At 36.8% G+C, this 27,321-nt stretch overlaps 1 protein-coding gene and 1 pseudogene across 1 annotated transcript; both read left to right on the top strand.

Moving 5' to 3' along the window:
- The first annotated feature begins 1,040 nt into the window (after window positions 1-1,040).
- On the top strand, window positions 1,041-4,847 carry LOC108466283 (formin-like protein 1). The gene is made up of 4 exons (XM_017766622.2): window positions 1,041-3,070; window positions 3,152-3,348; window positions 3,425-3,669; window positions 3,750-4,847. Exons 1-4 carry the CDS (start codon window positions 1,251-1,253, stop codon window positions 4,584-4,586), a joined length of 3,099 nt encoding a protein of 1,032 aa, XP_017622111.2. The 5' UTR covers window positions 1,041-1,250; the 3' UTR covers window positions 4,587-4,847.
- Window positions 4,848-9,789: 4,942 nt separating this feature from the next.
- LOC108475343 (mogroside IE synthase-like) lies at window positions 9,790-11,520 on the top strand (annotated as a pseudogene).
- The last annotated feature ends 15,801 nt before the right edge of the window (window positions 11,521-27,321 follow it).

The following is a 27,321-nucleotide window of genomic DNA, read 5'->3' as shown; positions in this document are numbered from 1 at the left end:
GGAATGATTTAATATTTGGGAGGGACTCAAGGAAAAATTTTTCTTTTAATCAAAGGAGCCAAAGCCTTTGTTCAGTCTTCCATTTACAATTTAATTTCTGTTTAAAAAATGCTTTATGTTAAAATTTAAACTTATATTTAACGCTTAAAATAATGACTAAATTGATAGAAATATGTAATTGATATCAAAGGTGAAGTCAAAATTTTTTATGAGAGACCGAAATTAAATTGTAATTTTACGATAATAAAAATATAATTTTATTATTTTAATAGTATTGATCTTTATAAATTTTAAAAATTAAATTAAATTTTTATTATTTTTATAAAAACTAAAGTGTAATTTTATCTTTATTAATTTAAAATTTAAAAATTTTAAAAGGTCAAAATAGAAAAATTTTTATTTTAAGGAGAGTTGGGGTGTCAGCCCCAGCTACCATAATTGATACAAACAAGTACTTTAAGGAATTAAGTTAAATATTTTGAAGTTTAGGAATAATGTGGAATATGAGCAATAGTTTCAGAATTATTGATGCAATTAATCTTTATATATATTTTAATGTCATTAATATTTAAAATTAATTTTAAAATTTATATATAATTGTATATTATTTCAATCAGGAATATTTTACTTCAATATTCTATTTATCTTATTATTAAAATATTAAAATATTACATAACCGTTTTTATAGGATATTAATTATTAAGCGTAGAATTCTTATAAGAAAAAAGCGTGGTGGTTGAGTGACAGGCGGTGAATTTATCAGAGCTCCCCAAGTGCCCAAAAAAGTTGCAGACTAGAGGAGAAAAGGTAGAAAGTCCGACCGTTTAAATTGACCTAAATTTGCGGGACGTAATTGTCGGCAAATTAACTGTCTTAAATTTCCATTTCCCGCCCTTTCTTTTTTTACAATTTTTATCAATCAATCAAGCCACTCTTACTATTTTTCTTTGAGTGGACTAATTTATTAAATATATAAAATGTAATAAAAAATTAAAGGCAGTGATTATATAAATATTTATACAAATTTAATCTTTAAATATAAAAATTATAAAAAAAACAATCTTAGCTGGATTCATTTCTTTGTTCGTGGAAACAAAATCATTTCAATTTATAAGTTGCTCATTTATTTTTTAAGTTAAAATTTCTTCGTAACCCAACACAAATCTTCTACTTCAACTACTAACTGATACCATGAATCGATCTCTTTGTCTCTGCATTTCTCCTTTCTCTTAAACTTGCAAAAGACCACCATGCTTTCCTCCACCTCCTTTGTCGCCGGCGGCTGTTTCTTCTTCCTTTTATGGTGGTCATTTTCATCATGTGAAGCACTTCAAGTTCCTAATCGTAGGCTCCTCCATGAACCATACTCCACTCTTTCCTCTGAACCACCTTCTCTTCCACCTCCTCCATCTCCACCCAACCCCAAATACACTTTATCTTCCTCTGCCGCCACTTCTCCTCCAGGTTCCCCATTTTTCCCTTCCTTCCCTTCCGCTCCCCCGCCTCCTCCTCCTTCCACTTTCGCTTCGTTTCCCGCCAATATTTCCTCCCTTGTCATCCCTCACACTCCCACCCCCAAACATAATTCCCAGAAACTCGTTATCCTTACTATCGCCGCCGTCGTTTCCGCCTCCATTGTCGCCGCTATTATCGTTTTTGTCTATTGTAGACAACGTGGGCCGAGACGTGACTGCTTTGAAGATAACAAGACCGTAACGTCGGATAATAGCAGTAGGGCATGCCAGTACAACCACAATGATAATAACAATAACAATGCCGCCGGTGCTCGTAAGGTGAGAACAACGTCGACGACCAGTTCCGAGTTCCTTTATTTGGGAACTGTGGTGAACTCACAAGGCCGATTCGATGACGGTTCCGGTGACTCTCCGGGCAATGACGAGTTAGATCAGACAAAAATGTACTCTCCGGAGCTCCACCCATTGCCGCCTCTGTCCCGACAGAACACCGGTCGGAACTGTCGGGACGGTGAAGTAGAGTCCGGTACAGAAGATGATGATGATGAAGAGGTGTTTTATTCGCCGAGAGGGTCATTGGGCGGGCGTGATAGTTCGGCCGGAACCGGATCCGGGTCAAGAAGGGTATTCACGGCGGCGAAAACCATTGAATCTAGTAGTACTTGTTCGTGTTCATCTTCCAGTTCGGGTTCTCCGGCTAGGTCTCGTTCCCTTAGTATTTCCCCGCCGGCTAGTTTCAGTTCCCGATGGCTCGACCCGAAATCTCCACAACTCGTACAAACTCAAGCTTCACCGGAGAGGATTTTAATTGACTCACCACGAGTTTCAAATGCATCCATTAATGGGACCATACGGTCTCCATCGTTGTCATTGATCTCCACATCACCAGATAGAGTGTTCGTAAAAGAATCAAACGATCCAAACATGGAACCTCCTTCACCGTCGCCGGCGTTGGTTGAAAACCCTGATTCATCATCACCTTCACTATCTTCTCCAAACAGAGTATTGATCGAAAAGCTTGATGAATCGATTAAAAACTTCAAGGATTTTGTTCAAAACATGAAAGCTCCATTGATTTTAGCTTCACCTGGTACTAAAGACTCTCAAAGCAACGATCCTTCAGTTTGTTCGGCTTCTACATCCCCAGACAGAGCTTTAAATTCACCATTGTTAAACACAGCTTTCGAGGAAAGCCCAGAAATGTCACCATTGAAGCCTGATTTTTACAGTAAAGCCCCTTCTTTATCATCTTTAGCTTCTTCATCACCAGAAAGAGTTTTAGAAAAAAGCCCTGAATCATCTCCTTTAAGACTTAACAAAGCTTTACAGAAACCTATCTTATCTCCACCGCCTCCTCCGCCACCTCCGCCACCTCCAAAGCAACGACGGCTCTGGGAAAAACCAGTTCCATCAGTATCTTTTGCACAACAAACATCAAAGCCGCTGCCTCCATTAACACCCTCTTCAACACCGTTTATAATGGAAGAACAGGAGGAAGGTTTAAAACCCAAGTTAAAGGCATTACATTGGGATAAAGTACGAGCTAGCTCTGGTCGTGAAATGGTGTGGGATCACCTTAGATCAAGCTCATTCAAGTAACAATTCCACTTGTTTAGTTCTTTTATTTGAATTCAGTTAAGTCCTTCCACGTGGTTCTAACAATTTAGTTTCTGCAGGTTGAATGAAGAGATGATCGAAACACTATTCGTCGTAAATCCGAACTCGAAACCAAATCAAACGACACCGCGGACCGTTCTTCCATCACCAAACCAAGAGAATAGAGTATTGGATCCCAAAAAGGCACAGAACATTGCAATTTTATTGAAAGCACTCAATGTGACAGTGGAGGAAGTTTCTGAAGCACTTTTAGAAGGTACAAAATGGCATTATAAGATGATATGTATTGTGAAATGTTTGGTTCTAAGTTTCATATCTATGGTGATTTACAGGTAATGCAGATACACTTGGGACTGAATTTCTTGAAAGTTTATTGAGAATGGCACCAACAATGGAAGAAGAATGTAAATTGAAGGAGTATAAAGATGATTCACCTGTTAAGCTCGGTCCGGCTGAGAGATTCTTGAAGATGGTTCTCGATATACCCTTTGCGTTTAAACGGGTCGATGCGATGTTGTACGTAGCTAATTTCGAGTCTGAAATTGAGTACCTTAAGAACTCTTTCGAAACTCTAGAGGTAATTCTACTCGATTCCATCGTTTCGATCTGTTTTGCAATGGACTAAAATGACATTGTGTGTTTTTTTCCTTTTCGTAGGCGGCTTGTGATGAACTGAGAAACAGTAGGATGTTTTTGAAGCTGCTAGAGGCAGTACTTAAGACCGGGAACCGGATGAATGTTGGGACGAATCGGGGCGATGCACTAGCCTTTAAACTCGATACACTCCTTAAACTTATTGATGTCAAGGGTGCTGATGGTAAGACAACACTCCTACATTTCGTCGTGCAAGAAATCATAAGAGCCGAGGGTGCTCGTCTTTTGAATACCAACCAAACACCAAACTCCACTTTAACCGAAGATGCTCGGTGTAGAAAACTCGGTTTACAAGTCGTTTCAGGTCTTAGTTCAGAGCTCACCAATGTTAGAAAAGCAGCTGCAATGGATTCAGAGGCACTCAGTAGTGATGTCTCCAAGCTTTCTAGAGGCCTCGAAAACATCGGTGACGTCCTACGATTAAACGAAACAATGGGGTTGGATGAGAGCAAAGAGAAATTTTCGGAATCAATGAACCAGTTTATGAAAATGGCTGAACAGGAAATCCCAAGGATTCAAGCACATGAAAGGCTAGCACTATCACTAGTCAAGGAGATTACTGAATACTTCCATGGGAATTCAGCAAAGGAAGAAGCTCATCCCTTTAGAATCTTCATGGTGGTGAGGGATTTCCTTACGGTTCTCGATCGAATCTGCAAGGAAGTCGGGACGATAAACGAACGAACCATTGTTAGTTCTGCACATAAATTTCCAGTCCCAGTGAACCCAATGATGAAACAAACATTTCCAGTTCCAGTAAATCCAATGATGCAACAAGCTTTTCCTGGATTTCAAGGGAACCCACACTATGATTCTGATGATGAAACTGCACCATCTTAGTCATTTGCAGCTTAAAATCAGGTCAAAAATCGAACTAGGACACGTGATTTTTCTATGTCAGACACGAATATTTCAAGAAAAAGGAAGAGGTGATTGGCATGTTAGGTGTTTGTAATTTATCATTTTTCTTATTTTTCCATATTTGTATATAGATTCATGTACAATATTTTGGGAACACTTTATGTTTTATAGATCTAATGTAGGAGAGGTTAAATTTAGAAAATTTATTATGATGATGATAAAAAAACAAAATTATTACCATGGGAAAGCCGTCCTTTGCTCATTTCAGTATCTAAAAACATTGTTAGCCGCCCTCTTCTAATTAAAGTCTTTAGAAAAAAAAACATTAACCGCCTCTTCTCCCATTGATGACCTTGGCTGCAGCTCAACATCAGGCCCAATTACCAAAGGAAAAATGTTCAATTATATTCAAGTGTTAGATTTTTAAGTTTATTTTTTTCCAATATTTTTAATATATACGAACATGACAGGTTAAATTTTCATATGGTATAAATTGTGGATTTAATCTTTAATTAATTTTAATTTTAAACTAAATGGTAAGAGTTAAGTTTTATTATGATTTTTGTACTAGAAATAAATTTTATCCATGTCCTCTAATTAAATGATTTTTATCTCTATATTTTTGAATTAGGATTTTTTAATATAATTTCTACTCCTATCCATGCCTCGCAAACTCTTGGAAGATTATATTTGCTTAAGTGGTCTAATTGTTGCAACAATAATGTCAATTAAGATATGGTTTAGTATTCAAAATTTTAATCTTGACATAGAATGTAGGGCACTAAAGTTATTGACTTTTTTTAAACTTATGTACTCTTGCATTGATAATAATACTTATGTCAATTGTGTTAAAAATCAATCAGCTCCTCTTTAAAATTTTTAATTAGACTCATGTTTTTCAAAAAAATTCTCATTAATGCCATGTGTAGTAGGCCCAATTTGCTTGGCCCGAAACAGAAACTAAATAAAAATAATAAATCAAAAGTCCAATTACAAATTACAAAACTCAATAAATTAAAAAACCTAATGGCCCAAATGGCCGAAAAACTAAATTATTTTCAGCAAAAAAAAAAAAAGAGAAGAAATTCTAGCCGCATGCTTCCCTTGCGCCGCTTCTCCACGTCGGCAGGCCACCCTTCTGCCACCATCACCTGCAAAGAAGAACAAACACGCAACAACAGAGCAGAGAAACAATAGCAGCAGAACATAAAAATATTGTATCTTTTCGACTATAAAAGCTATGACCAAATAAATGTAAATTTTCATTACGGAGAAATCAAATACAAAAAAGAAAGAAAAAATCATATTAAAAAAAAGGGAAGAAAAAATCATATTAAAAAAAAGGGTGATTTCAGATGCAAAAAAATATAAAATAAATAAGAATAATAAAGTTTTATTTTTTACTTGTTGTTTCGTCGGGGTGTCGCCGCTTGGGCCACTGTCGGTTAGCAAGGCGGTCGAATCCTTTAGGATTCGGCCAAGGGCCGCGACGACGAACAGTGGAAGCCGAAAGGCTTTCTTCCTTTTAGAGTTTATTTTATTTTATTTTGAAGATTTTTGGCTCTAAATCAGTTTTTATGCCAAATAAGGGGGTCAAAATGGGTTCGTGGTGATTTTCGGCCACCGTGGACGATGGCGACGTCGCCGGTGACCTGTAGCCGGCGTGGCGGAGACTAGCCGGGCCGACGATAGCAGCTCTGGGGGCTGAGAGAGAGTTGAGAGATTTTTTTTTTATTAGAATGAGGAATCAAATGATTTTGTTTAAGTGTTTTTGGATTATATAAGGTGTCAAAACGGCGCCGTTTTGGAGAGGTCAGAAAGGCCCCAAAACGACATCGTTTTGAGCAGGATCGAACTGACCCGACCCGTAAACAAGGAGGATGCGCTTGTTTTTAATAAATGGGTTATTTACCCTTTCAGTCCTTCCACTTTTCAGTGTTGTTTTAATTCGGTCCCATTTATTTTTTTTATTTTAATTTGGGCCTATAATTTCAGCTTTGCTTCATGTCACCTTGGAGCTGTGTGTTTTGGAGGACATAAATTATTTTCCATTTGGTCCCCGATTTCTCCCCTAGAGTTTAATTTAAGCTTCAAATTAGCCCCTTTGTTATTTTATTTTATTCAATCTGTTCTTTTAATTTCGCTTAAGTTACAATTAAGCCTTTTTATTTTAATTCTTTTATTTATTCACTTATTCACTTGTTTATTTACTCATTATTCCTTTTATTTTATTCATTTATTTGTTCATTTACTTATTTATATATTATTCATTCATTTATTTATTTATTATTTTAATCATTGTATTCGTTTATTTATTATTCCTTCATTTTTAACATTTTATTTTCTTTCTTCTATTATTTATTTTATTTATGACTTTATTATTATTATCACTATTTTATTTTACCTATTCATCTATTTATTTATTACTTTTTTTATATACTTTCAAAAATTAGACTATTTATGTTTTTTACTTGTACATTTTATTGTTCTTATTATTGTTACTATCTATTTTATTATTTATTTTATTTTGGGTGTTCATGTTAGTATTAAAATAGTATATATCTTGTGTGATTAACGCCATTATATGTATCATGAGATGTTTTATTAGTAATTTATATTATTGTCATTTATTAACACGACATTTCATTCGTATATCATCGTTCCATTTTTTACATCACCATTTTATCTTATTTCGTTGAAATCACGCCAAAAATCGCATTTAAACTTATTTATCCATAAATTATTTTTATACTATACCCTCGAATAAGGCAAGTACCTATCGTTTTAAGTTTCACATTTGTTATTATTGCAAAAGGGAAAACCTTAAAAAATAGGCAATGTTCATATTTAGAGATTTAAGAGGTCGTGCCTAACTTACTGGGGGTCTCAATTTTCTCATTGAATCTAAACAACCGAATATCCTTTTAAAATTAAAATAAATGAGATTCGATCAAATGATTCAAACAAAAGGAAAGCTTATTTTTAGGGATTCGAGATGTCGTATCCTAAATTAAGGGGTACGGCCTTTTTATTACTTATAAGATGTCCTTTTACACGTTTTCATTAATTCAAGAGATTTTATCAGAAAATGCATGATACAAAAAAAAAGATCGTATTTTAAATTTCTTTCCGACTTTTCAACTTTCGACACTAAAATATTAATTAATCAACTAGGTATCAATTTTGGGCGTTACGAGGTGCTAATCCTTCCTCGTACGTAACCGACTCCCGAACCTATTTTCTAGATTTTCGTAGACTAAAAAACATTGCTTTAATAAATCAAATCTCTTATTAAAATAATTAAATTACGAGGTGACCCAATCATACTTCATAAAAAAAAAGATCAGTGGGGACTCCTATTTTTATTTTCGTTTTTTAAATAAAAAGCCGACCTCTCAAAAAATGATTTCGACACCATATATTCTTGACCTCTCAAAAAGCTTATAATTTATCTCAACCTCCTAATGCAAAATTTCTAGTTTCATTATTGAAATTATGCCAAATTAAATATAAAAAATTTAAGCATAATAGAGTGACTAAAGCCATAATTAAGTTGTAAATATAATTATTTTATATAGAATGAAATGTATGAAACTGTGATTTCACGTCACTCCTATCCCTTTCTTATTGCAAAGGGATAAGGATGATGTAGAATCACAGTTTCATACAATCTTTTCCCATGCAGAGAATGTGTTAAGTATGACTCCTATTTCAGTCAAATTTGAGAAATAATCTTCCAGTTAAATTCAATATTTTTTCGATCAAACTCTGATTAATCTAGAATTTGTATAAATCAAACTCTGCTTAGATTATTTTATTATTATTTCACCTATGAATTTAGCCTATAAATAGATTTTTTATAACCTTATAAAATACATCCATTAGATATTAGAACTTTTGTGTTTACGTTTTAAAGGTTCTTTGTTTTTGAGTTTTTGGGGTTTAGTTTTTCTCTCCATCTTTTGTACTATTCGTTCTTTTGCCATTATAGTGAAATTATCTTTGCCTGGGATTCTTTATCCTCTTTGGAGGGGTTTTTCCATGTTAAATTTGTGTGTTCAAGTTCTCAATTTCTTCCGCTATTTTTACTTGTTCGTTGCTTAATCGGGTCGATTCCCAACAAAATGAATTGTATAAAACTATGATCCCACTTCATCCCTATCCCTTTGCAATAGGAGAATGACAAATTAGATTTTTTTCTCTTAATTTTCAACTTTTTCCTACTGAAAAAATTCAAATCCAGTTCTCTTGATTTTTTGGATTTTTAATTGGATTTGAATTTTTTTCAATAGGAAAAAGTTAAAAATCAGGAGGAAAAATTTTATTTATCATTCCTTCTATTACAAAGGGATAGAGATAGCGTGGAATTATAGTTTCATACAAACCATTCTCATATATTTGATGCATAAGATTTTGGAAATAATGAAACTTAATGAATTTAACAATTACTATTTAATGTTTTTTTAAATTGGGCCGACCCGATTTGATCATCGATTCACTGGTCCAACTAGTCCAATTAAAAATTTATTAAGAACTCAAATAATAATAATAATTAAAAAATCTGGTTCAATTGGTTTTTGCTTGGTTTAATCGGTCTGTATTGATTTCTAGGTCAATTGATTCAAAGGCCCTCTTCATATTGGTACCCCAATTGATTCTCAATACAATTGATAGACCCGATCCAATTCAAATAACATTGCTACCATTTAATAGGATTCAAATTTTAAAATTAAAAAATTAAAAGAGTTAAATAATATATATTAATTGTAAAAATAAAATTATAGAGATTGAATCACAAATATATAAAAAAACCATCATAATATAATTTATTCTAATAATTAATGAGAAATGATTGTCATATTATCGATTTCCAATAGTTTTATGCCGCATCAGTATTCTTATCCTGAATTTCAGGATTTTAATTTGGATTTAATTTTTTTTCATGATGAAAATGCTGAAATTCAGGATGAAAATGCTAACGTGACATAAAATTATTGAAAAAGGATATAAATGATGTGTTGTCATTGTTTCATACAATATTTTCCCAATAATTGATAGTTATTATCTACTATGTTATTTATGAGAAATGGAGAAGCCGTTGTTATGGGAGGGGAGTATATATATACACATGTACACCAGGGAAGAAGCAAAAGTGCAAAACTGAGATTAAAGAGAGACCACAATGGGAGAAGAAAATAAAACCAGAAATTTACCCCATGTTTTAATTTTCCCATTCCCAGTCCAAGGCCACATAACCCTCATGTCCCATTTCGCAAAACGCTTAGTCTCCAAAGGCATTAAAATCACCTTAGTCGCCATCGTCTTCATCTCTAAATCCTTCTTTCCCAACCCATGCTCCACCACCTCTATCGACCTTGAAACCATATTCGACGGCTTCGACGAAGGCGGCTCTAACCAAGCCCTTAGCACCAAAGTTTACATTCAAATGCTTTGTTTTGTGGGTTCTAACAGCACTCGTCGATACTGGCGATCGTCCTGTTCTTGTCTACGATGGGTTCTTACGATGGGCGTTGGAAGTTACAAAGCAATTTGGGATACTGTTGGCTGTGTTTTTCACCCAATCTTGTGCTATCAACAATGTGTATTACCATGTAAGGGGATTCTTCAGCTGCCTCTGCTTCCAGAGGTAAATGTTTCACTCCCTAGATTGCCTTTGCTTCAAGTTTCGGAGCTGCTGTCATTTATTTCTGGTTATAAACCGTAGTCGACTTGGTTTGATATTATCTAGTCAAGTAATTTACACTCTTAGGCTTGTGTTATCTAGTCAAGTAATTTTGGATTTAGATCATTTCAAGTTTCGGTCATTTTGAGTTTAGGTCAATTCAAGTTCAAGTTGGACCATTTTCAAATTGTTTCTTTTTGGCCAAATCAGATTGATAAGTTAAATTTCTGAGTCTAGGTCATATTGTTAGATATACGTTCATAATTATTAACTTCATATACACTTAGCAATTAGGTAAATTAGATTGGTTTTTGGGTTAGAACAATTTGAGTTTTGAAATTTTTGAATAATTTTGATTTTGTTTAGTTTTGGGTTTGAATCATTTTGGGTTTGAATAACCTTTGATTTGATTTGTCTCAAGTTTGGATTGTTTTGGTTCTAAATCATTTGAGTTTGAGACTTGAGGACTTTTTTTTTTTCAAATTTAAATCGTTTAATGTTCAAATTATATTAGACTACTGGTTCAAGTCTTTTCGAGTTTAGATAAATTTTAGATTCAAATCATTTGATTAATTCAAAAGTATAGGTCGGATGAGCTTAGACTGTTGATTTTAATGATCAAATTAGATTGAATAAAATTTAAATTTGAATTGATTTCGGATTAAGGTATTTTCATTCATAATTATCAACTTAATTACTTACTGATTGTTGATTAGGTGGTGGATTGGATGTCAAGTTTTGGAACGTAATGTACTTAGACAAATGACTTGACGATGACAAAGACTACGGCATGAATCTCTTCAATCCAGAGACAGATGCTTGCCGGAGTTGGCTAAATGGCAAGCTAAACGGCTCAGTCGTGTATGCCTCATTCGAAAGCCTTGCATCACCGGAAGCCAACCAAATGCAAGAGCTAGCTTTGGCCTTGAAAGGCAGCGATTGTAACTTCTTATAGGTCGTAAAGGAAACAACCGAAATGGCCAAACTCCCAACCCATTTCATAGAGGAAACTAAGGAGAAAGGCTTGGTGGTGACTTGGTGTATCAACTCGAGGTGTTGTCTCGCGACTCGATATGTTGTTTTCTTACCCATTGCGACTTGAATTCCGTTCTTGAAGCGTTAAGTCTTGGTGTCCCGATGTTAGGGATGCTGTTTTGGACCGATCAAATCACAAATGCGAAGCTAGTGGTGGATGTATGGGGCATTGGGATTACGAGTTGGCGAAACTAGAATGATTTAGCGAAGAAAGAGATTAAGAAAGAGATTAAGAATGATTACAACCAAGTGGTGCTTAAATGAATTGGTAAATGGAGAAAAGGGTAAAGAGATTAAGATGAATACAATCAAATTGAAGAATTTGGTTAAAAAGATGGTCGAAGAAGGTGGAATTTTAGATAAAAACAATGATGAATTTATAGCTAAATTACTTGAAAATTAATATGTTACAACCTTTGTTATGGCCCAATTTATCCCGGGGACGAAACCGATACCAAAAGTAAAATAAAATCAGATTAAACGAAGTTTAAACTGTTCAAAATACAGCAGCCCAATTACAATAAGCCCAAAATTTAAGCCCAAACCAAACACCTAAACCCTAGCCCAAATTTTCAGCCCAAAACCTAAAGCATTTTCGGAAAACCCTAGCCCCAACCCCTTTTGTGCCGTCAGTAGGCAACATGCCCCCCGCCCGCCGGACGCTACCACCCCGCAATGTGCACCGCTCCACCACACCACGTCAGTGCCCACGTCCACCACACCACCTGCAATAGTTAAAAATTGGTTATAAAAAAAGCTATAAAAGCTTCATGAAAACCCACTGTAAATGGACTTTTTTTTAACGAATACACACGAGAAATCAATACAAAAAAACCGAATACACAGATATTTAGAGAATCGAATACAAAAATCCCAAAGGTGATTTTTTTATGGTTATTAGTACATGTATATAATAATAGGACAGGAGAAGAGAAGCTTACTCCTTGCTTCGAATTTTTCCACCGAGAGTGGCCGAAGTCGTCACCTCCGATGAAAGGTGACCCTCTTTTTTAAAAAAAACCCTAGATCGAGGGGTTCTTTTGTGTTTTATCACTTTTTCTTTTTGATTTTTGACTAAAACTTTCCAAATCCAGGTTTTATTCGAAAAATAGGCTCAAAAGAGGGGTTTTTCTTTTTTTGGCCACCGTGGACGGCGGCGCTGTCGCCGGGGACCGACAGCCGCCACGGTGGTCCAACACCGGAGCCATGGTCGGGCTTAGAGGGGAGGAAGAGAGTTGAGAGAGTGTTTGAGTTTTTTTTTTGAAAAGGAAAGTGAAATGATTTTTTTTTGGAAAAAATTTAACTTATATAGAGGATCCAAAATGACGTCGTTTTGGCCTATGTTCCCCTACCCCAAAACAAAGTTGTTTTGAGGGTTACCCATCCGACTGACTCAACCCGCTAGGAGATTCGTGTGTTTTTAAATGATGGTCTATTTGCCAATTTGGTCCCTCCGCTTTTTTATGAATTTACAATTAAAATAATTTTTATTTCTAAATTTACCCCACCGATTTATTGCAATTATGAATTGGTCCCCCGGCAACGGTGCATTTAGGGGAAATGGAGAATTACCTTTTTGGTCCCTCCCTGTTTTGCGCATGTTTTAATTAGATCATTCCCCTATCTTTTATTTCTAATTTAGCCCCAAAACTTCTATTTTCAATTCAATTTGGTCTCTTTTCGATCCTTTTGGCTATTTTATTATTCAATTATTTAATTTGAGTTTTGTATTTATTATTATATTATTTTCATTATAACGCCATCATTATTATTAATTTATTTATTATTATTTTCTACCATTATTATCATTATATTATGACTACTATTTTTCCCTACTATCAATATTATCATTATTAACTCTTATTTTTACTCTTATTTTTATTAAGTTTATTAATATACTAGTATTATTACTTTTATTACTATTATTACCGTATTATTAAATTAATTAGCTAAATCGTAGTATTTATTCGCTTGTTTATTTACCTATCATTTTTATATATAAATTTATTTTATTTTTTTATTTTTATTTTTTACAAATTTCTATTTTATTTGTTTATTTCAAGTTTTTACATAATATTTATTTCCAACTCTTATACATATTATTTATTTTAAATGTGTTTATTGTTTGTTTTGTGTGTTTTAATTTACATATTTGCATAATATTGTTGATAAATGGTATAATATATTAACTATGTGCATGTTCTATATTAGTTACTTTGCTTTTGTATTTTCATGTATTGATTTATGACCGAGCTGGCTTACTTATTCACCTTAAATTGTTCATTTCATTTTTTATTTCGAATAAACCGAATAAATGTACCTCACCGCTTTTATAATCACCCTCATTTAAAAAACCCCTCAACATAAGGAAATATTTCGCGTTTGAAAATTCGAGAAATCGTGCCTTAACGTGCTGGGTTTCGATTTTTTTCGTTTGACCGAATAACTAAATATCCTTTTGAAATTTGATCCATATTTTCTTAAATTAAAAATGAGGCAATATTCTGTGTTTGGAAACTTGAGAAATCGTGCCCTAAAGTGCTGGGTTTCGATTTATCGTTTGACCAAATAACTGAATATCCTTTTAAAGTTTCGATGCATGAATTTTGGAAATTATAAGATGACCTTGGTATTGAGAGTTTGAAATGTCGTGTCCTAACGCGCTGGATATGATATTTTATTTTTCGAGACAAGAGAATCTCAGCATCCAATTCGAATTATCCAAACATTTTTTTGAAAGAGATTGAATTTTTAAAATCTTTTTTTTAATTTTCGACATTAGGACATTAATTAATCAATTAGGTACCAATTTTGGGCACTGTGAGGGTGCCAATCCTTCCTCGCACGTAACCGAATCTCGAACCCATTTTCTTGAATTTCGTAGGCCAAAATTGATATTCTAATAAAATAAAACGTTTTGTTAGGTGACCCGATCACACCTAAACAAAAAGGATTGGTGGCGACTCCATACCTAGTTTTAAAGTCGATCCCTGTTTTTCAAAATAAAAATGGTTTCGACAGCTTGGCGACTCTACTGAGGACCAATAAGAGAGTCAAGCCGTAAATTGATTTTTTTTTTGTCCTTTTTTCGAAAATTGAAAATTTAATTTGAAAATCGTGATTTTTTTTGTTGCATTTGTTTGCGATCCCTATGTTTGCTTGAATACTTTTGCATTGCATTGCATGTCCGTTGTGGTTACACCTTTTAAGTAGGAGTAAGAAACTATTTCCTTCGTGAGGTTTTCACCTTCGTGCAGACTAGTGGATCGCTTTCGGGATACATCCGTACCTATGTCTTCGTGAGGTTTTTCACCTTCATGCAGCTACAGGGAAATGTATTCCCCTGAACTGAACTCGGTCCATATGAGCTTATAATGGGTGAGGATCGAGGAATCTGCTGGTTCAAATACCCTTTCTTTAGAGCCAAACCGCATGTAAAAAGCCCTAAAAACTTACCCTAGGTAGGACTATGCCAAACCCTAGCAATCACCTAGATAGGTGCTTTATTAATTTTCATTTGCTTTGAATTTTTATTTTTGATATATGATACTAACTTGTTTGTGTTTTGTTGTGGTTATGATTGCATGTCATTTCATATAAAAGAGGTGTCGATTCCTGTTCGGTTACTAAATTAGAAAGCTAGTTATGGAGAATGAATTCCTTGATAAAGTGGAAGATAATGCGGTTGTCCGTATGTGGTCAGAGAAGATGCAATTAGAGAAAATGAAAGTCTAGCCGAGGGGTATACATCAGAATTATGTGATTACACCCACATTAGTGTAACGCAAAATAATCTTCAGGAATTGAAAGAGATATGAGACCAGTAGGATGAAGAGGCTAAACAGTTGTTTTATGGTAATTATGGGGATTTGCTTTACTTACTTGACATTAAGGTAGACGAGCATTTATTACGGGCCCTCGTTCAGTATTGGAATTCTGCCTACAGTTGTTTTACCTTTGGTAAGTAGATTTGGTACCCACTGTAGAAGGATATACAGCTTTACTTTGTTGTCTGAAGATCCAAGTCGACAAGGCCTATTCGAGAGCCGCTTGTGTCTCGACCTTTTGGAAGAAATTGATGAATATCACAGGGACGAGTAAATAGTGGATTACGGCAAATGTCAAACAAAAAGGTGAGTGTAAATGCATCCCATAGAGAAACTTGAGGGATATGATTCTGGTGCATCCTGATGCGAAAAAGAGAGTCAATGTTTTTGCTTTGAGCATCTATAGTTTAATGATTTTCCCTAGGGCATTAGGGTATGTAAATGAGGCGATCTCAGATTTTTTCGACCGACTTGACAAAGGGGTCACGCCTATTCCCGCAATCTTGGTTGAGACATTTAGATATTTGAATGCATGTAGGAGAGCCGGCGATGGTAGATTTGTAGGATGTGCTCAGTTATTATTAGCTTTGTTCCACAGTCGCGCTCCTTCAAAATCTCCAAAGAGAGGACATTGAGTAGAGAGCTCTTTGGTTGGTTCCCGATGAGATCCTCTATCGGTGTGAGGGTTTTGATTGGGTACCTCTACCTGGAATTTGGGGAGCCGTTGGATATGCCCCTTTGCTTGTTTTAAGACAGTACGGGTCAAGGCAGTTTATACCGATGACGCATAGGCTAGCTCAGCGTGAGTTCTCGTATAGGGAGGGTAATTATAAGAAGAAAGTTTGAGAGATTTCTGATGCTTGGAAACAGACACGCCGGATGAAGAGATTGGCTGTAGGATCAGTTACGACTCCTGAATACAATGGATGGTTGAGTCAAAGGATCAATGATAATACCCCTAGGTTAAGTTTAGAGGGCGTTCGATCGATGGAGGAATGCTTGCAAGTGATCCCCTTCGAGCTAGAAATCATAAAATGGGACTTCGGAGAGAGAAATGCGGAGTTAGCAAAAAAGATAGAACGATTGGAGGAGAAAAAGATGAATTTAAGGTTAGATGCTGATGTTTAGAAACTCGAGGCCGAGAAGTTTAGAAAAGGGAAAAGAAAGGTTGAAGTAGACTTGGACAGCTTGAAGACTGATTACAAGAAGCTGTGTATGACGATGGGAACTGCTAGATTAGGAAAGACGTCAAAGTAGTGGCGACAAGAAATTAAAGAAGAAAATGCTAGAGTTGATCAGTGGGAGAAGAGGTTCCATGATGCTCGAGCACGTGAAAATGCCTTAAAAAAGAGCTTGGTTGAGGGTCAAGATGAGAAGGAGATGTTAGTAGCTCAGGTAGCGGAATTAGAAAAGGCACTGCATCAGTATAGTGGTCGTAACTCTGACATTGAGTTAAGGGTCAGCCTAAGCAAGATCGAGGATTTGAAAGCAAAGTTGGAAGAACTTGAGACTGCGCTACAGAACTGTGAACTTCGAATTGAATTCCTCGAGTCGATCAATGAGTAGTAGAAGGAACAACTCTGTCGGTCACAAGACCAGGTCAGGGATAGGGATTACGTCATGGACGAAGCTATAGCTCAGATACGAGAAGTGGCTGATTATTTACAGACTTTAGCGGTTCAAGCTGATGTGTTAAGTGTGAAGTATGAGTTAGATTCAGATCGAGGTTGTGAGCTGGCTTGTCTTCTTAAGAGGGTTAAAACTTTGAGCATCAGGGCAACACCGTATCTATAATTTGTTTTATGTAAAGGATTTTATTTTCTAATAAAGTTATTCTAAATGAAATTGAATAAGAATCGACGCCTCTTTAGTTTTGCATTCATCTCATACATTTGTATTACATCGTATCATGTGCATTAAATTTCACGAAAGAACCCTAATTAATTAGAAACCGTGTTATAGTTACCCTGGAACATCACTACTACACACGGAGAAAAACCAAAGTTATGGATCAAAGGTTGGAAAAATTGGAACAAATGCAGAAGGAAATGTAGGATCGGCTGTAAGAAAAGATGCAAGAGCAATTAACCAATATTTAGTAGGATATGAAGGATTAGATGCTAGAATCACAAAAGAACATGATGAATCTGTTAACCAAGTTACTGCTTGGAGGGCCAGGAAAAGGAAAAAGCCCTATGATCAACCTCGGGGATGACAGTGAGGATCCTGTCTATCTATCGGGTTTCGCTCCAAAAAATACCCCTTTGCAACCCAATGCATATCCACCTAGGGTGTCCGTCAATATCAGTTCTCAACATCAAGCCGGCGTTTCGACATTAACATATTTCCCGTCAGGCTCAAGCTTCAGAGACAATCCGATAAATCCCGGTGTCCCTGATCTGGATGGCATGGCTGAGGTAGAAAAGGTAAAAGAGAAACTTCTAAAGCAACTGGAAGATCGATACAAATGGCTGGAGGAGAAATTCAAGGCGTTGAAAAGCGCTGATTGTTGTAGAGTAGATACTAAGGAGTTAGGTTTGATTCTAGATCTGATGTTCCCTCCGAAGTTTAAAATGCCGGAGTTTGAAAAATACAATGGAACCAGCTGTCCTGAGGCTCACATCACGATGTTTTGTCTGAGGATAACTGGTTATGTCAATAATAATCAGTTGTTAATTCACTGTTTCTAGGATAGTTTGACTAGGGCTGTGGCCAAATGGTACAATCAGCTGAGTCGTACCCAAGTTAAATCATGGAAGGATTTAGCATAGGCCTTTATGAAATAATATGGCCATGTGACAGATATAGCGCGTGATAGGATCACGTTACAGAACATGGAGAAAAAGACGAGTGAAATTTTTAGGCAATACGCTCAGAGGTAGAGGGAGATCGCTACACAAGTCCAACTGCCACTTCTGGAAAAAGAAACAACCATACTTTTCATCAATACCTTGAAGGCACCTTTTTATTAATCATATACTGGGAAGCGCAACTAATAGTTTTGCGAACATAGTGATGTCCGGTGAAATGATAGAGAATGCGATAAGGTGTGGAAAGATAGAGGCTGATGAAGACACCAAGAGGTCAGCCCCCCAAAAAAAAGAAAATGAGGTTAACAATGTGAGCATGGGTTATGCAAAACCAATCACGGTAAACCAACCGAGAACAATGGCCACGGGCCAGCAAGCTTCGCCAAGATAAGAGCCCAATACAAAGCAAAACATGGAGAAGCTCAAGTTTACTCTCATTCCAATAACGTACTGGGAGCTGTACAAAATTCTATTTGTTGCGCACGTTGTATCCCTTGTCTATTTAAAACCGTTGCAACCTCTATATCCCAAATGGTACGACGCAAACACTCAATGCAAATATCATGAGGGAATAGCGGGGCACTCGATAGAGGACTGCCTCTATTTTAAAAGGTTAGTTGAAAGGCTCATCAACATGGGCGTTGTGATGTTTGACGATGCACCTGGTATAGGAAATCCGTTACCCAATCATACTGACAATAGGGTGAACGCGATAGCTGATGATATGGGAAGGAAAATCAAGTTGAATATTACAGAAGTAAGAACCCTTTTGAGAGAGGTTTGGAGGAAAATGGTGGAAAGAGGTTTAATTTTACAAAACTTGGGGAGCAAATCCCGAGAAGCGAGAAACTATTGTGAGTTCCACGGAGAGGAGGATCACGAGATTCAGAGATGCAATAAATTCAAGGCCCTGGTGCAGGGTCTAATGGACAACAAGGAGCTAGAGTTCTTTGAGTTTACTGAAGGAAAGGACGTGTGCACCGCAAGAGAAGGGTCTGTAGAAAAGGCCTGTGAGACTAGTCACCCTGTGGTAATTATCTCACGGCCAAAGATTAGCGGAGCTGGAGCAAAAGTTACACCAAGAGTTGTAATTCAGAAAACTGTGGCTTTTCCTTATAATGATAGCAAAAGGATGCCTTAAAATTATAACTGCAATGTGACAGTCCTAGGAGAAGGAAGTCCGGACATCACACTGAACACAAAAGCCAAACTTGTAAAAAAGAAATCATTGATAGTCAAACAATGGGGAGAAAGGTTAGAATCACTAATTAATGAACCGGCAATGGAGAATAAAGCCAAGGAGTTTTTGAAGTTCTTAAAACACAACGACTATAATGTCGTGGAACAATTACGTAAGTAGCTAGCACGTATATCAGTACTGGCTTTTCTTTTGAACTCGGAGGTACACCGTAACGCATTGATGAAGGTGTTGAATGAAACCTATGTCGCTGATGACATTTCGGTAAACAAGCTAGACCACTTTGTCCGTAATATAAGTGCCGACAACTTTATTTCTTTCAGTGACGATGAAATAAGCACGTCACCACCCGCTGTAAAGGTATAACTTGCCGGGGGTACTAATTGACAATGGATCGGCACTGAATGTCTTACCCATGTCCACATTGAATAGAATACCTATAAATAGCTCTCATATGAATACTTACCAAGCATAGTAAGAGCATTTGACGGCATCAAAAGGAAAGTAATGGGAAGGATTGAGATACCTCTTCAGATCAGACCAAATACATGTATGGTAGACTTTCTAGTGATAGACATCAGGCCTTCTTATAATTGTCTATTGAGAAGACCTTGGATCCACTCAGCAGGGGCAGTACCATCATCATTGCACCAAAAGCTAAAGTTGGTGGCAGAGGGCCGACTGATAATAATAAACATAAAAAAAGATATTATCGCATCCGTTACCAGTGATGCACCGTATATAGAAAATGATGGAGAGGTAATAGAGTGTTCCTTTCGGTCATTAGAATTCGTAAATACAACTTTCATCTTCGAATGAGGCAAGGTCCCAATGCCCAAAATATCTAAGGTTACAATGATGAGCCTACAATTGACGGTAGGAAAAGGAGCATTGCCTGGAAGGGGACTCGGGAAATACCTCTATTGACGGGTTGAAGTGCCAATCTTGGTTGACAAGTGGGATCGTTTTGGTTTGGGGCATAAGCCAGACGCCAAAAAGTAGAAGGAAGAGCTAGAGAAGAGGCAGAAAAGACGAAGGGCACGATTGAGTGGCGCAGAGGTCAAGTAGGAGTCAATGACTTTTCCCCATATATCTAATATATTCGTGTTAGGAAGAATTATTCATCTTGAATCGAAGGTGACAAGAGAAGTGACAACTGAAGATTTGATGAAAAATTTGATCATCAGTGCCGTATCGAAAGAGGGAGAATTGGGAAAAAATTTATCAGGCATTCGCTCCTATGAGCTTGAAAGTGTTCTGAATAACTGGACAGTAGAAGAAATTTCTATAGTCTTTAGAGCTAATACAGAGTAATGTTCAAAACACACTTGTTGTTTTAAGCTTAGAAACAACAAAAATCTTTTGTGAAATAGGTTCATGTTCAAGCATCTTTATTTTCAATAAAAAATGCACTTTTGTGTCTCATTTTAAGCAAATATTCTTTTATTCTCTCATTTCATTCACAATCATGCCATACAAATAAGCTACTCTTAGATTCATTCTTTGGATATTCTTTCATGCCTACACTAGGTCTCTTGATATCAACGATACGAGTGACGCTATTACGGACCCAGAATCTCTTTTTGAATAGGATATGTATTTAGAGGGATCTTAGGATTTTGAAGATGACAAAGACTACGGATTATCTCCGGGCTTGTTAAGGATGATAGAACGGGAAGAGAAATAGATTCTAGCCAATAAAGAAACAATTGAGAATGTGATCTGGAAGAAAGGAAAGAGGTGAAAATTGGGGCTTACACAACCAAGAAAACAAGGCAGGACCTCGTTAAACTACTGTAAGAGTTTAAAGATGTCTTCGCATGGTCATATCAAGACATGCCTAGGTTAAGCATTGATATTGCAGTGCATCGCGTCCCCATAAAAGAAGAGTACAAGCCAGTTCAGCAGAAGCTCCGAAGGATGAGACCCGATGTCGCAGTAAAAATAAGGGAAGAGGTCAAAAAACAATTTAATGCTGGGTTCTTACAAGTGGTGAATTACTCAGAATGGGTAGCCAATATTGTCCCCGTCTCTAAAAAGGACAGAAAAGTGCAGATCTGTGTAGATTACAGAGATTTAAACAAGGCCAGCCCAAAGGACAACTTTTCGCTGTCTCATATCGACACTTTGGTGTATAATACAGCAGGTTACTCATTGTTCTCCTTCATGGATGGTTTCTCTGGATACAATTCGATAAAGATGCATATTAAAGACATGGAAAAGACTACATTCATAACCTTGTGGGGTACATTTTGCTATAAGGTGATGCCATTCGGGTTAAAAAATGTGGGAGCAACGTATCAAAGAGCCATGGTAACCTTGTTTCTTGACATGATGCATAAGGAGATTGAAGTTTATGTTGATGATATGATTGTAAAATCTTGAACTGAAAAAGAGCACATACAGATTCTGAAAAAATTGTTCTTGAGGCTGAGAAAGTTTCAGCTAAAGCTCAATCCAACAAAATGTACTTTCGGGGCTAGGTCAGGAAAGCTGCTCGATTTTGTAGTCAACGAAAAGGGAATTGAGGTCGACCCCGACAAAGTCAAGGCTATACAAAAGTTGCCCCCGCCGCGTACTCAGAAGGAAGTTCGAGGTTTCCTAGGAAGACTAAATTACATCACCCGGTTCATTTCACAACTAACTGAGAAATGTGACCCCATATTTCGTGTTCTCAAAAAGCACAACCTAGGTGTGTGGGATGATGAGTGCCAGAAGACCTTTGACAAGGTTAAACAATATTTGTCCAATTCTCCAGTGCTAACGTCACCTAGTCTAGGTAGGCCATTGATATTGTATTTGACAGTATTTGATAATTCAATAGAATGTGTGCTTGGTCAACACAATGAGACAGGAAATAAAGAAAATGCGATATACTACCTCAGTAAGAAATTCACTGAGTGTGAAATGAGATACTCACCAATTGAGAAACTTTTTTGTACTTTGGTTTGGACAACTCGGAGATTGAAACAGTACATGTTGTATCGTACGACTAGGTTAATTTCGAAGTTAGACCCTCTTAAGTATATGATGGAGTCAGCTACTCTAAATGGAAGGATGACCCAATGACAAATTCTACTCTCTGAATTCGACATGATTTATGTGAACCAGAAGGCTGTGAAAGGGAGCGTAATAGTAGATTTTCTAGCCAGTAGAGCTCTAGAAGTTTACGAGCCTTTGAACTTTGATTTCCCTAATGAAGATCTAATGTATGTGACAACTACCGAATAAGACACTCTAGAAGATCATCCTTGGAAACTGAATTTTGACGGAGCATCAAACACTATTGGTAATGGAATTGGGGCAGTCCTGATATCCCTAGATGGAGATCATTATCCATTCACTTGTAAATTAGATTTTGATTGCACAAACAATATGGCAGAATACGAAGCATGTATCATGGGAATTCGTGTAACCATCGAACGGAAAGTCAAAGTGTTAGAGGTGTATGGGGACTCTGCACTAGTGATCTATCAGCGTAAGGGTGAATGGGAAACAAGAGACCCCAAGCTGATTAGTTACCGGAAGCTGGTCCTAGAGTTAATTGAGAGGTTCGATGATATCGCTTTCTATTATCTCCCACGAGATGAAAACCAAATGGCTGATGCATTGGCTATATTAGAGTCTATGATCAAAGTAAATAAATAAGAGGATATGAAGCCGATCCATATGAGTATTTGTGAGGCTCCATCTTATTGTTGCAATATCAACTAAGAATAAGAGAGAGATGGTCATCATTGGCATCATGATATTCTAAGATATGTGAAGAATTGTGAATACCCTGCTCAGGTAACAGAAAATGATAAGAGAACATTGAGGAGGCTGGCCAGTGACTATGTCTTAGACAGAGAAATCCTGTATGAAAGGAGGAAAGATCAGGTGCTGCTAAGATGTGTTAACGCTGTTGAGGCTAAGGAAATCCTGAAAGAAGTCTATGAGGGTGTTTGTGGGACGCATGCCAACAGGTTCACAATGGCTAGGCAAATCATGAGACTCGGGTATTATTGGTCCACGATGGAAGAAGATTGCATCAATTATGCTAGAAAATGCCATAAGTGTTAAATTTATGGAGACAAGATCCATGTGTCTCCTTCACCTCTTCATGTTATGACTTCTCCATGGCCTTTCTCAATATGGGTCATGGATGTCATTGGGCCAATTTTGCTGAAGGCTTCTAACGGACATCGATTCATTTTTGTGGTTATTGATTATTTCACCAAGTGAGTAGAGGCTGCTTCATACGCCAACGTTACAAAGTCAGCGGTCAGCAAGTTCTTGAAAAAAGAGATCATATGTCGATATGGCATGCCAGAAAGGATCATATCTGACAATGCATTAAATTTGAATAAAAGCGTGATAGTGGAGGTCTGCAGTCAGTTTAAAATTAAGCACCACAACTCGTCACCATATCGCCCGAAAATGAATGGGGCAATTGAGGCAGCCAACAAAAATATAAAAAAGATCGTGGGAAAAATAACTGAGACCTACAATAATTGGCATGAAAAGCTACCATTTGCTCTTTATGCTTACCGAATGTCGATTAGAACTTCTACCGGGGCAACACCTTACTCATTGGTTTATGGGATGGAAGTAGTTTTGCCCATTAAAGTCAAAATTCCTTTTCTCCGGGTTTTATCAGAGTTGAAGCTGGATGAAGCAGAATGAATCCAATCCCGATATGATCAGCTGAACTTGATTAAAGAAAAGAGGCTAAAGGCTATCCGTCATGGTCAAATATACCAGAAGCGAATGATGCGAGCTTATAACAAAAAGGTTCACCTCAGAGTATTCTATGAAGGGGACTTGGTGTTGAAACAGATTCTCCCTATGCGAAAAGATTTCAGAGGGAAATAGATGCCAAACTGGGAAGGACCTTATGTGGTGAAGAAGGCTTTCTTTGGAGAAGCACTGATATTAACTGAGATGGATGGTAAGACCCTGCCTTGGATTCAGTCAAGAAGTACTTCACCTAAAAGGAAAAAGTCCAGGGCAAAAACCTGCAAAGGGCGCTTTAAAAAAAAAAAGAGAGGCCAAGGTGAAAACCCGCAAAGGGCGTATTGAGACCAAAAGGGTTTTGAATTGAAAACTCGGAAAGGGCAATTCAAATTTTGATTGAAGATAAGACATGTGATAGTCTCCTATGCTTGAATTAGCAAAGAGGAGGTATGCTACGTCTTAGGGCATCAACAAAGTACTCTAGATCTCCTAGGCACATGTTAAGTTTATAATGGTCCTCGAAGAGTTCGTACAGAGAAACTCAGGCTGCGATATTTGGGGCATTTATTTTTTCCCCCTCTTACCTATTTTTGTATCCCGACATTTTTTTGCTTTCTTTGATTAATTCATTCTTTTCAGATTTTGTTCCTAATAAATTTCAGTTTTATCCATTTTTATAATCTTTTTCAAGCATCTCATACTGAAATAATGATTAACGGACTAATAATACTTCCACAAAAGGAGTTCTACACATTACTCTAGAAGCTTCTAAATTGTGCAAAAACCTGAAATAAGATAATTATTTGGAACTCGCCAAGCCTAAGGGATGAAAATACTTGAGAAATAAAGTCTAAATTGAGACTATTTCTTTAAATTTTCTGTCAAAGATACCAAACTGAGCAAAGAAGGCAGGATAGCACATCAGGGACAGAACCTTGATGAATAATGAGGAATGACAATTCAAATATTAAAAAGGATCACTTTCATTTTGTATACATATATCATTCATAATACATCTAGTTAGGAGCGTTTGATTCATTTTGATCATAGCATCCTAATCATTAGGCATAAGCATAAGACCATGAAATCGATTCTACAGGTATTTTTTTCCTAGAGGATGATGTAGCAAAATGGGTTGAAGCTACCAATTTCGACTAGCCTTATCTCCCTAAGCAGTAGTGGAACAGGCTAAAATTACAGATCTTATCTCCCTAAGCAGTAATGGGTTAGGTTGAAGATGTTGAGCCTTATTCCCCTAAGTAGTAGGGAAACAGACTGAACATGACAGACCACCCTATCTCCCTAAATAGTAATGGAGTAGGTTGAAGACGGTGACGTTATCCCCCTAAGCAGTAGGGAAACAGGCTGAAAATGACAGACCACTCTATCTCTCTAAGCAGTAATGGGTTAGGTTGAAGACGGTGAGCCTTATCACCTTAAGCAGTAGGGAAACAGGTTGAAAATGATAGACTACCCTATCTCCTTAAGCAGTAATGGAGTAGGTTGAAGACGGTGAGCCTTATCCCCCTAAGTAGTAGGAAACATGCTGAACATAATAGACCACCCTATCTCCCTAAGTAGTAATAGAGTAGGTTGAAGACGGTGAGCCTTGTCGCCCTAAGTAGTAGGGAAACAGGCTGAAAATGACAGACTACCCTATCTTCCTAAGCAGTAGTGGAGTAGGTTGAAGACGGTGAGCTTTATCCCCTTAAGCAGTAGGGAAACAGGCTGAAAATCACAGATCTTATCTCCCTAAGCAGTAGTGGAGCAGATCGAAGACAGTGAGTCTTATCCCCCTAAGTAGTAGGGAAACAGGCTGAAAATGACAGACCACCCTATCTCTTTAAGCAGTAGAGGAGTAGGTTGAAGACGGTGAGCCTTATCCCCCTAAACAGTAGGGAAACAGGCTAAAAATTACAGATCTTATCTCCCTAAGCAGTAGTGGAGCAGGTTGAAAATTACAAATCTTCTCTCCCTAACCAGTAGTGGAGCAGATCGAAGACAGTGAACCTTATCTCCCTAAGTAGTAGCGGAATAAGCTGAAAATTACAGATCTTATCCTCCTAAGCAGTAGTGGAGCAGATTGAAGATTACCAGATTTTATCCCCTTTAAGTTCTAGTAGAGTAGATCAAAGCTAAAAAATCTCTTGTCCTTAAAACTTTAGTGGAGTAAATTGAAGCTATAAGTCTCACCTTCTTGAAGTTGCAATCAAGGCTACTTGAAGAAGAGGAGTACCACGGAAGCAGAACTTGGCAAGATCAGGCAAAATTGGCCCATTTGGAGTCTTTGCTCTATTTTCGTTACAAGACAACGAGCAAAGAGGGGCAGCTGTTATAGCCCAATTTAGCCTGGGGCCCAAACCAATACCAAAAGTAAAATAAAAACAGATTAAATAAAGTTTAAACAGTCCAAAATACAACAGCCCAATTACAATAAGCCCAAAATTGAAGCCCAAACCAAACACCTAAAACCTAGCCCAAATTTTCAGCCCAAAACCTAAATCATTTTCGGCAAACCCTAGCCCCAACCCTTTTTGCGCCGCCAGCAAGCAACACGCCTTCCTCTCCGCGTGCCGGATGCCACCACCTGTAACGTGTGCCACTTCACCACGCCACGTTTGTGCCTACGTCCACCACGACATCTGTAATAGTTAAAAATCGGTTGTAAAAAAGGCTATAAAAGCCTCATGAAAACCCACTGTAAAGGGACTTTTTTTTAACGAATGCACATGAGAAATCAATACAAAAAAAAACAAATACACAGATATTCAGATAATCGAATACAAAAATCCCAAAGGTGATTTTTTTATGGTTAATAGTACGTGTATATAATAATAGGAAAGGAGAAGAGAAGCTTACTCGTTGCTTCAGATTTTGCCACCGAGAGTGGCCGAGGTCGTCACCTCCGATGAAAGGTTACCCTTTTTTTAAAAAAAAAAAACCTAGATTGAGGGGTTCTTTTGTGTTTTATCACTTTTTATTTTCGATTTTTGACTAAAACTTTCCAAATCCAAGTTTTATTCGAAAAATGGGCTCAAAAGAGGGTTTTTCCTTTTTCCGGCCACCATGGACAGTGGCGCCGTTGTTGGGGACCGACGGCCGCAACTATGGTCCGGCGTCGGTGTAACACCCCTAACCCGTATTCACCATGGAAATAGGGTTTCAGAGCATTACTAGAATTTACAGATTACTTAAAAAAAATTCAATTAAATACTTACCGATTCAATGCATTATATAAATAAATATATTACCATTCAATCAACAGCTTGACACTTGTCTAAGCATCAAACAGCAACATTGTTAGTATACTAGTACATATTTCAAATAAATTCAACATTGATATACTTATTTTCTCGACATGTCACACTTGAGTTTCAATAATTGTTTTTACTTACATAATTTCCTTGTTTCCACATATTAAAGATAATCATATATGTGCATGTCA

Source organism: Gossypium arboreum, chromosome 7, assembly GCF_025698485.1.
Source record: "Gossypium arboreum isolate Shixiya-1 chromosome 7, ASM2569848v2, whole genome shotgun sequence".
NCBI classification, from domain to species: Eukaryota; Viridiplantae; Streptophyta; class Magnoliopsida; order Malvales; family Malvaceae; genus Gossypium; species Gossypium arboreum.
This window is presented reverse-complemented; position numbering and strand designations above follow the sequence as displayed.